Here is a 12,289-nt window from a genome sequence, read left to right as displayed (position 1 = left end):
TTTTTTTTTTTTTTTTTTCCATCAATAGTCGTTTACAAACTGATATAATAAATGTTTGAAACTCTACAACCAGCACCCAACGCCTCAAAAATTTATTAAAATTTGGGTAATGATATGTTTAAAATTACTAAACTCTACTTCAGAAAAAGAATATGTCTTCTTGTAATCAAGTTAACAACCTGCAGTTAACTGAATTTAAAAATATACCAATTCTTTAGTATTAGGATTTTTCTTTCCCTCTGTATAATTCAAGAGAGGAATGACAAAATCGTATGTTACTGCAATATCAGTTTTCAAATTTTACACATGTTGTTAGTTAAAAAAAAAAATAAAAGAATCAATATATTACTTGGCCATCATTTTTGTGACCAAAAGTATTTATTCAAGTCACAAAACCCTTTAATATAAGGATTAAACATTTAGAAAGAGGAACAAGAAAATGTGATACATCAAAATTACTTAATTGCAAGGCTATTCACAAGGACATGCTGTGTGGTCAAATCCACACACTGATTGAAAATAAAGCGTCCACAACAATTACTGCGGGTAAGGACTCCAATAAACGTGACAAACCCCACATAACGGCAGTAAACAAACCAACTAGTCTGTGTCACAGATGTGTTTGTAGATCATGGTGTTTTGTAATTTGTCACTCCTTCTGTCAGTGGTGTAACTAGAAACTTGGGCTTCTACGGGGGATAATAATCTGATTGAAGAGCACACTAACATGGGGGACTATGGAAATAAACCTAAATTTAAATTCATCTAACATAGGCCTGATTTAAGTGTTAAAAATTAAATTTTAAAATCCTATATTTCAAAAAGGTTTGATTTGCTGTTATAAAGCATTTAATTTTAAGGGCTTTTTAGAAGGAATTATATAACCCTCAACCACCCTCTCCTCCCCCCCCTCCTAGTTTACATCAACATGGAGGCTTCTGCATGTATAATCGTATTAGATTTTGTCACAATCTGAGAAGAAGAACATTATGTACAAAGTTTGTATGACATAACATTTAATTACTCTTATAACTTAACTAAAAACCCCTTTGACGACTTTTCGTCTATCTGAAGTGGTTAGATTAAAATATTCATATATCTAAATTCATCACTGTATAAACGGAATGAAAAAAAATGAAGATTGAATAAAAAGTGGTCAGTATTCAGTAAGGAAGCCTAGTACAGTACAAATAAAACAAACTCATTCTAAAAATTTACAACAGATTTAAAAAATATTTATTTAATCAATAAACAAAATGAAATGCAATAATATAAAATAAGTACTAAGACAACCATTTAAATTTTGCTCGTAACTTTTTAAAAAACTCTTTCAAGTAATAATAATAATCAATATTTATTATTTATCTTGCCCATAAGAATCACAAAAGAATCATTGACAATCGTCATTTAAAGCTGCTAAGATAAGCTTAGTCCTACACTGGAAGTTCCATCACATATTCAAAACATGGGTCAATCAGTATTTTTATAATCAATCAAACACAATATTAAAAAGGATTACAAATTACAACTATTAAAATATGTCTAATCTACAACCTAAAAATATTTACATAACTAATACAATGTTAAGATTTACACCTTGTGAAAATCCAACAATCATAAAAAAATTCCCTGCATAAATCATACATAATGATTTTAAACCATAATAACCCTCCCATTTAACTGATTTAACTATCCCAATATAGAATACCAAACAGTACCCCATCAATAAAAAAATTTTTTTTACTCTCCCCTGTCAACAACAGCCTCTCTCCGCATCAGCTAAAGGTATACATCCTTCAAGCAAAGACCCAGCAAAACATGATTAACAAAAATTGGGTGATTTGTAACAGGCCTCGTGCAAAGTTCTAAAAAGTCTATTGGATCAATTGAACAAAAAAGTCCATCTATTTTATAAAGGGGATGTTCTAATAGCCAGTTATAGAAACTTGTTTTAAATTGCAGCAGATTGGATATTTTATCCAATAAGGTACCTTTAAATTTATTGGTAAATTTTCATAAGATATAATGGTATGGCTACTATTGGGCATTTACTCAGCTCTAAGAAAACGCTATGAGGGCTCTGGGGGGGTGGGGGGGGGGGGGGGTGGGGGGGGGGGGGGGTGGGGGGGGGGGGGGGTGGGGGGGGGGGGGGGTGGGGGGGGGGGGGGGTGGGGGGGGGGGATTTCTCAGCCAACGTCAGCTATATAAGATATCACTAGGCGTAATTATAGCAATATAGTAATCTTGAAGATGCGTGCAAGAAGCTTTTGATCCTGCTGATGGAATCCCTTTTGGTGCCCTTAGACACTGTCATGCCGTTTTAACTCTAATTGTACAATCTTGTGTTTAATAAAAGCTCATCATTTGGAATTCTCCCATCAGTACTTAAAGAAGGGTTTGTGGTGTCTACTTCAAAGAAAGAAAATAGCAACATAGTGGATAACTTTGTTTGAGCAAAGTCTTCGAAGGTCTGGTTCTTGATGTTGTGAGACCTTTTTAAGCAATACATTAATGGATAAGCAATCATGTCTTTTCACCTAACCCAACTATTAATAAGTTACCAATTTAGCCAATGTAAAACAGGAACTAGCTCAATCACTGAACTCCGCACTCTTTCTGGAAATCCATCTAACCAGCATTTCATAGAGTTTAACATAATATTTTTAAATATACAAGGTTTAAAAATAAAATTGATGTCTTAGCAAGTTTTTTTATTAGTATGCCTAATGTGCATGTAATCTGCCTGTCAGAACATTGGCTTGGATATGATGAAATTAAATTATCATTTCCGGATAATTATTTACTGTGCAGCTGCATATTGCAGACAGAACCACATTAGAGGGGGACATCCATATTTGTAAATGGTAAATTTCAATCTAGGGAGTGGGACATTAGTGGATTTTGTGATGAATTAAACTTTGAAGCCTCTGCTATTTTTATTGATGATCTTAAAATATTGGTAGTATCTTTGTATCATTCTCCAAATGGTGACCCCAATATATTTTTATGCACTCTTGACACATTGCTGTCATATATTACGCAAAAGACTAATTGTGATATTATATTGGGAGGCGATGTTAATATTTTGCTTTGATGTTACAAAAAACACTGCAACAGTTAGCAAACTGCTTAATATCTTAAGACAGTATGATTTTTACTATTTAAATAATACACCAACTAGAGGAAAAAATTGTCTAGATAATGTCTTTATAAGAAGACATTCTCTCAAGACAGCCTCAGTCAGTACGTTCAAATTCCCATTCTCTGATCATGATGGCATCACTGTCAACATTAGGATGAAAAATAGAACATTTACTAAAAACGATTACAATAATTCTAGAACTGACTATCCCATTAAATTGTTTATCCCTCAATGTGATTTTGAAAATCTATCTTCAAAGCTAGCTACTTATGACTGGAAAAATTTAATATATCTAACTAAATTCAATGGTGCGGAATACATGTTTTGAGTCTCTGTTCACTGTTATCATTAACAATATAAATTTTTTTAAAGTATTAAAAAAATTAAAACCGAACAATTATCCAAAAAAAAAGAATAAAATGTGGTATACTGACAATTTAAGGAAAATGAAAGAAAAATTATTGTTTCTTAGTGACTTGATAAAGGGCAATCATAATCAAAATGTTTCCTTAAGAGATAGGTATATAACGAATTAAAATATCAGTATAAAAAGTCCATCAAAGAAGCAAAACTAGCTAGTAATGTAAATTATATAGAGCAAAGTAGTAATAAATGCAAATCGGCTTGGCATATTATAAAAAATAATAATGTTCAAGTTAATAATTTCAAAACCAACATTGATCCTGATACTTTCAATAATTATTTTGTAAATTCTGTAAATGAAGTTAAACGAAACATAGAATCATCTGTAAATAATGTTCAAAGTCATGAGTTGCTGCCAGCTATTGTGTCCAACCAGTACTTTTCTTGGAAAAATATAACTCCAGAGAAACGTTTTGAAAGCCATTAAAAAAATGAAAAATTCTGACAGCCTTGATTTTTTACGATATGTCAAATAACTTATTAAAAAAAATAGCTTTAAGTTTGGTAAATCCTCTAGCAACCTGTATCAACCAATTACTAAAAGAGGGGGTGTTTCCTAGACAACTTAAAGTTTCCAGAATTTGCCCAATATATAAAAAGGGTCCAAAGGATGAGCCTGGGAGCTATCGTCCCATTTCTGTTGTTCCAGTCCTATCAAAACTAATTGAAACGCTGGTCTACGAACAGATTGTTGATTTCTTGGAGAGCAATTATCTTTTAAATGCATCTCAGTTTGGTTTTAGGAAAGACTAAATCTACTGTTGATGCAATAGATGATTTGATTAGACAAATTAATCAGGTATTTGAAAATAAGGCTTTTGCTCAGGTCACCTTCTGTGACCTTAGCAAAGCCTTTGATTGTGTTAACCATTGTGATCTTATCACAAAGCTAAATTATTACGGGTTTTCAGATCCTACATTGAAAATTTTTCAAGTCTTATTTACATGATCGACAACAGATAGTTACCATCAATGGGGTAAGGTCCAAGGACATAACAGTAAAATATGGTGTCCCACAGGGCTCTGTCCTTGGACCACTTCTATTTTTAATCAGTATAAATGATCTACCTTTCTCAGTGACAGCTAAAACAATACTTTTACGCTGATGATACAACTTTTATTAACATTGCAAATAACATTGGAGAACTTTCAAAATTTTCAGATGAAACCTTAATAGGTGCTTTCCCAGTGGTTTCGATCTAATGGATTTCTATTAAATGAAGAAAAGACACAAAATATCATTTTTAGCTTGAAACCTTATTTGGCCCCTCTTGATAACAGTTTTAGCTCCAATATAAAATTTTTAGGAATGTATATAGATAACCAACTAAACTGGAACCAACATACAGAATATATAAGCAAAGGCTTTCTAGAGTTATTTACCTGTTAAGTCGCCTTAAGAGTGCTGTTCCTAAAAACTATGTGAGGACTGCCTATTTTGCGTATTTCCAAGCAGTTTTTCGATATGGTTTGATATTTTGGGGCAACTGCTCAGGAAACTGAAGACATCTTAATTCTTCAAAAAAAAGCTATTAGACTAATGACTAATTCTCAACCGCTGGAACATTGTAAACCACTTTTTATTCTGTTAGAGATTCAAACGGTTATCAATCTATATATATTTGATTTAATTAACTATATTCTAAAAAATCCAAAATTTTTAAAATTTAATAACGAAATTCATTCATACAATACTAGAACTAAAAACAATGCTGCAATTGGTTATCACCGCCTCAGTAAAACCTTAAATAGTCACATGGTAACATCCCTGAAAATCTATAATTTTTTGGAACCTCTGGTAAATAAGTATCCACATAAAACCTTCACTAAGCTCTTTTATAGTTGGCTTTTGAAACACCCTTTCTATAGTTTAGACGAGTTTTTAGAATTAAAAAACATTACATTTTAGATATATAATAATTTTTATATGTAAATTTTGACAATTGTTTATTTACTATTTAATTTATATATCTAGGCCTAGTTTATTTTAAATTAACCTTCACTGACTAATTTATGCTACTAAAGCACTGTTTTTTCTTTTTTGTATGTTAGTTTAAGTTTAAATTATTTTGATAAAATTGTTTTATTTTGACCTTGCCCTAGGCTGCAATATGACATTGTCAATGATTGTAAGAATTCGAACGACAAATAAAGATTTATTTATTTATTTATTTATTTATTTATTTATTTATTTATTTATTTATCAATTATATCTCACTTCTGGTAGATCAACAGTCACAAATATCCTATCCTTCTAAAGCCAAGTGCTGCAAGATTTTGGTAGGAATAGCCAAATGGATGCTGTCTACATTGATCTCTCTGACAGGATTAGCCAGACACCTACCGGCCAAGCTTGAGAGTCGTGAAATCACTGGGTTGATGTTGCAATGGTTTAAAAGCTACCTCATGGAATGGATGCTGACTGTACGCCGTATATCTGAGACATCATCTGCTTTCTGTCCTACTTCAGGTGTTCCACAAGGTTCTTTTGTTGAGTCCTCACTTATTCACTATCTATATCAATGATCTGTAGGAAACTCAACGTATCCTTTCTAATGTTTGCCGATGACATTAAACTGTACCTGGAAGTGTCTTTGATTGATGACTGCATGATCTCGCAACGTTCTGTGGACTCAATGCTACATAGGTGTCATGACATCAAAATGACAGCCAACACTGAAGAAACCAAGTTCATCACTTTTAGCCAGAGGAAAAAATATCATACTGGCTGACTATTTCATGGATGAATTTCCAATAAAGAGAAGCAACATCATTGATGATCTTATGATCACCATCAATACTTTTGTAGATACAGCATTGATGTAGATAATTTGTTTATGATTATTCCTCCAAAGTTATAATTACTACCGTAATGTTTTATAAAATTATTCTGCATTTTTTGTCATTTACTTATTGTGTAGTAAGAGTGGTTCATTCCCTGTTAGCTGTTGGATCTCCTACTTTTGCTAATAAAGCTATAATTATGTGTTTACAATGAACTTTTAATATTCAAAAGCTAAAATTGTTCTCTAAAATGTTTGTATTTTTTAGGTTACCTACAGAATCTACAGTATTAATACTAAATGGCCTGTAAGGTCTAATAAAGCTACGGCCCAGTGTAGATTTTATACCGCAGATGCGCCTCTACCAAAAGGCCAACCGAAAGCGGCAAAAGGTATAGGACCAATAACATGGAAATCAATGGGTATCACTGCAGCGATTGGTTCTTCGCTTTTGGTTTTCATGTTGTATTTGAAAGGTGAAAAGGACAAAGGTAAGTTTATTTTAATATAAAACAAGATTAAACATTGAATTCATCTCATCAAATGTGCAAACAATATTACTTTCAACGTTTAAGCTTTAATTTGGACACTGTCTGTAGAACTTGCACTTTGTTAATGTGAAAGTAGATTTGTTTTTCACTGTTATTTTATTTATCAGTTTTAACAATGTACTAAGTTGACTAACTTAAGTGAAAGATACAAACTAAGTAGATCAAGTAAAATTATTAAATTTACAAAAATACAATTGAAAAACAGCTGTTTAGTGTATTCTGTTCCTGTGAGAATGTTATCTTAGGTCCATAAGTTCTTTTTGGTCACTTATTAATCCGGCGGTGATCTTAAATTTAATAATTATTGTTAGACAATTTATCAGTGTTTCTGGAAATACTTGATAATATTTTTTAACCCTCCCAGCATTAGTTGTGTGTAAGAAATCAAGGTCACGATGCGTAAACCGATGCTTACAATGACGTCATAGAGTGTTTAAATCTGAAATATGATGTATCATATATTGTTTTAAACAGCTGATTACAAGCTTTACATTTAATTTAGCCCAAAGTATTCAGTTTTAATGAATGGATAAATATTTTTCAAACAAATTCCATTTTCACCTGGCCTATGTTTCCTGCCAATTAAATGGTATTAAATAAATTTTGCATAACTCCAAAATAATGTCTGTTCTTATTATATGGTTGCTCAATTAAAAATATTCTTTTTTCAGCTCTTGCCATAGAGAGAAAGAGAATGATTGGGAAAACTGCCATCGGCGGCCGCTTTGATCTTGTCGACCACGACAACAAGCCCGTGAAAAGTGAGGACTTTGCTGGAAAGTGGCTTTTAATGTATTTTGGTTTCACTCACTGCCCCGACATCTGTCCTGAAGAGATGGAAAAACTAGCAGAGGTGGTTAATATACTTGGTTAGTAAAAATGAGTAAAACATTATTTACGTTTTAAATTAGATCTTTACTTTTATGTTTAATATTTATTGTAAGACTTGGTCATTCACAGTGTTTCCAATTCCATCCCTTTAAACTTTTGGTCTCTAATAAAAAAATAAACAACTTGTTACATTTATATTGCTACATCTATCTTGTTTTGTTTTCTGACTGTTGTTTGTTATCCAATAATGTTTTTTTTAAATTACCACAGGTTTTGAATTAAAATTTGTGCAGGCTTGTTGTAGGTAAATTGTTTTAACACTGAAATAATCTTTTAGAAAGTGTTTAAATATTTTGTTATAGCTTGCTTTTAGGCTTTTGTGACACACATCTGTTAACTTGTCAAAAAAATTGAAAAAGAATGATTTATACTAATGTCAAAGTTGTCATAAAAAAAGTTAGAATATTTCATTTAAATACCATGTCTATTTGGTTTTTTTACTGAGTTTCTCATCTCTTATCACACAGTAGTTCTTTGTTTGAAGTTTGTTTTTGACGATGAAATGATTTTGAAGGAAACAGGATTTTCCCAGACATTTGCCATCGTTCAGTGATACAAAAAATCAGTAACTCTATGTTTCAAGATCTGCAATGACCTTGGCCTCTGATCAGTCGTAGGTGGTTGGTTGACGAATGCAGAGCTATTGTGACCTGTATTCTGTAGTTCAGTTTCAATAATGAATGCTGTGTTTAGTTTTTTTATTTAGTGCATGTTTTAGAGTTAGTGAAGTTTTGAATTCTGACTTACGCGTGTCACAACGCTCTGGTATGATTTGTTTATTTTAACCTAGGTTGTAATTATGTGTTAGGTTAGTTATTTACCTGAGGAAGAGATCAGATTGCAGATCTCGAAACGTAGTGTTACTGATTTTTTTGTATCACTGAACGATGGCAAATATCTGAAAAAATCATATTTGCTACGCAGTAGTTAGTGTTCATAAAAACTTTAATTATTGTAACTGTAGAGATGTATTGTCAATAATATTAGGCCTGTACAACTTAATTAACTATTATAGTTTTTAAGCTAAATAATTGTTTTACATGAAAGTAATATTTGAACAATCTGTGACAGACAAGGACGAGGAAGCGATGAAAGTAGAGCCGCTGTTCATCACAGTCGACCCTGCGAGAGACTCGGTGGCAGTGGTGAAGAAGTACGTCCGAGAGTTCTCTCCTCGCTTCATCGGTCTGACTGGTACCGAAGACCAGATACAGAAAGTGTGTCATGCTTACAGAGTCTACTTCAGCGCCGGTCCACGTGGTGAGGACGACGATTACATTGTGAGTTCCAACTCGTTGTTGCTCAAATATGTTAGATTACACTGCTTGGGTACACAAACTACATATACCGTCCAGTCTTACTTAAACTAGTAAATTGCATTAAAAAGACTTCTTAAACATAAACTTTGTGTTGTAATCTCAGACCAATCTTAGAAAGAAATTAACCAGGCATTCTCATACAGGGCCATTACATGGGTAGTTAGTGAAAAAAAAAAAGAGTATATATTTACAAATTTTGAAGGTGTACAGTATAAACTACATTGCAAATTGTTGATTGTTTGCATAAAATATGTAAAATACAGCAAATTTGTAATTATTTTTGAAATGAATTACCATTTTTGAAGTGCACATAATAGACTAGTACTATAACAATTTACAGTAATGAAATTAGTGAAATTTCCTCCCCGCTCCTCATAGGTGACATTACCATTATACCAGTCCTTCACTTGCCAATGTCCAGTCTACAGTAATTCTTTCTTTGGTCTGTAGTTGTAATTTGTTTTTTTCACAAAATCAATAAGAAGACGTTAAGAGTAAATTGGAAAATTAACCACATATAAAGCTGTCTTGCAACCATTTGGTCAAACTTGACCACGTTGTTCAACAGATATAAAGTGACAATGAATACATGAGTCCTGTTTGACTTAGTTTAGAAGTTGTCTGTCTGTATGTGTGTTTTTGGAAAAATTATCTCACAAACGGTTTGTTAGTTTTTACCTGGTGAACAATATGATAAAGTTTGATCATATGGTTAACCTATACATGTAAAAAGGCATACAAAATAGAATTGTCAAGAAGAAGATTTTGATAAAAAAATGTTAGTTTTGTTTATGGTAAGTGGTCGCAAATAGTTACATTTCGAATTAGTTAAGACGTCTCATGCCGTAGTTAAGTTATTGACAAGATATACTACAGCTATAAAGGTATCATAATAAATTGGCATACTACTAGAAACACTAAATATGACAACACCCAAAGCAAAACAGATTTGAGTCGTATGAACCATTTTAGTAATTTAGTCTGGCAAATTATTGGTTAATTTAGCGTTTGCATGGCATTGTGCCGGTGCTGTACTGTACAGTCTTATCTCAGACTGTTGTTCTCTCTGTCTTTTGTTCCATAGGAATGCCTATCCCACCCTCCTAATATGACAGTGGCGTATATAGAAGGTTATTTTGGGAGGGGGGGGGCACACTGGCTGGTTTAGATTTAAAATCCCCTCCAAAATTATTTGCTCGGGAATCATTCTGTGGGAAATTGTTGTTCTTTAACCCTTTGAGTGCCACAGCGTCCCTAATTTTGACGGTACGAAAAGTGCAGTGCCAGCGTCGCAATTTTGACGTTTCGTATTTCGATAATATTTTATATAGTACAAGATTATTTTGGCCAAATAACCAGACAGCTGTATTCAATAGGTTCCAAACTATCAATAAATACAAGTTTTATGTTGTTTCTCTACTATTTTATCTGTGAAACTTATGTTGTTTGGGTACTTATCAAGAGGCCACTATTTTTGGACGAGTTTTTACTTATCGGGGATAAAATAAATTACAGTATTAAAAACAAACTGACTTATTTAACCTATTTTAGAATTTACAAGTTATTACGACAATCAATGAAATCATAAACTATAAGAACAACGTTTCATTATTCGAAAATGTCAGGTCATTCGTGTGTCTATTTGGAGATAGGAAGTATGAATCATCAAATATTTTTCGATTCATTATGGAAGGAGGAACTTATAATGAAGTTTATTTTAATCTCTGATAAGGAAAACTCATCCAAAAATAGTGGGGCTGTGATAATACCGAAGTGATCTGTGCGATGATTCTGTCTTCCAAGTCACACGACGTAGCAAACGAGTACCGTGTTGCGTAACGGCCTTTCTTGTTGTTTATGTGCCGATAACCAAGCATTTGAGTAAATACAAAAATAAAATAGTAACTTATACAGTATTTTGTTGTATTTCTTTACAAAAGCAAGGTAAGTGATTTGAGTTGTGTCCCAAGCGAAAAACGTGACTTTTCAGTGTAAATATTATTAGGGTTATTATTTAGTAAATGTAAACTTTTAATGTAAATATGTTAGCAAGTATTTGTTTCTACATTTACTAATTAATATGTATTTGTGTTGTATTGATGTTTTATTAGATTTATTGGTAAAACTACATCATTACTAAGTAATTTCTAAACTCTGACAAATGAAGTACAGTTTATAAAAATGTCGGTAACCGGGCAGCATTTTGTTAATACATATGATGCACTGTTTTTAAAATTCTAGAATAAGATATTACACATCAGTTTTATTTAGAATTATTTGGCCTTTATCATGGTATAAGAAAAAAATCTTAAAAATACAGTATACACACAAAATAGGTCGAAACTTAACTTTTTATTCAAAAGTAAAAAACCTTTTTATAAATACTGAAATTTTTATAAATCAAATTTTATTTTGTAACAATATGTATTCATATTCTGCATTTAAAAAGAAAAAAAAAACAACAACAAAATGATGGAAATCTGTTTGGTAGTTACTTTACAACAGCTTTTTTTTCCTAAAAGCTTACAAATATGCGAAAAACAGTGTGGCACTTTATGCATATGCCTTTGGAAAATACCGTGGCACTTCAAAGGGTTAAGACCGTATAAATAATAAAAAACTACTAAGTGCAATTTTAATGTTTGTCTTTCAAAATATGGGGGGGGCTTGTGCCCCCTGTTCTCTCCCCCTTTATGTACGCCCATGTAACATGGTACATTTGGTCATACAAAATAGTTTTGTATCAAGAATTTAGGGGCAATTTAGTAAAGTGATGTCAGCTTCTGAATTAACAATGGCTTTTTTAAACATAACTGCAGATTGAGTTAAATCGTCTGTAGTTGGCTTTGTTATAAATAACTGAAAGTTTACGTTTGCTTGTAGGTGGACCACACTATAATTATATACCTGGTGGACCCTGAAGGAACTTTCATTGACTACTACGGACAGAACAGAAATGCACAAGAGATCGCAGACAGTGTCCTAGTCAACATGTCCAAGTATAAGATGGTCAACGATAAATCGTGGATTGCCAATCCGTTTGGAACTCACAGCAAGTTGACAGCTTAAAATGTTAAAAGTATTGCATCTGAGAACCGTATTTAGATTCAAAACAATCTCATGAAGTAATTCTTTTTTGTAAAATAACATTTTGTAATAAAATATAACTATTTAACAGAA

At 32.3% G+C, this 12,289-nt stretch overlaps 1 protein-coding gene across 1 annotated transcript in view; it reads left to right on the top strand.

Moving 5' to 3' along the window:
* The window catches only part of LOC124361363 (protein SCO1 homolog, mitochondrial), a 19,759-nt gene extending 7,470 nt beyond the window's left edge, over window positions 1-12,289 (top strand). The window contains exons 2-6 of the mRNA XM_046815411.1: window positions 5,793-5,989; window positions 6,617-6,839; window positions 7,571-7,768; window positions 8,862-9,070; window positions 11,993-12,289. Of these exons, the coding sequence (XP_046671367.1) occupies window positions 5,793-5,989; window positions 6,617-6,839; window positions 7,571-7,768; window positions 8,862-9,070; window positions 11,993-12,178 (1,013 nt within the window). The 3' untranslated portion in view covers window positions 12,179-12,289. The remainder of the gene's footprint in view (window positions 1-5,792; window positions 5,990-6,616; window positions 6,840-7,570; window positions 7,769-8,861; window positions 9,071-11,992) is intronic.

This window comes from Homalodisca vitripennis, chromosome 4 (genome assembly GCF_021130785.1).
Source record: "Homalodisca vitripennis isolate AUS2020 chromosome 4, UT_GWSS_2.1, whole genome shotgun sequence".
NCBI classification, from domain to species: domain Eukaryota; kingdom Metazoa; phylum Arthropoda; class Insecta; order Hemiptera; family Cicadellidae; genus Homalodisca; species Homalodisca vitripennis.
This window is presented reverse-complemented; position numbering and strand designations above follow the sequence as displayed.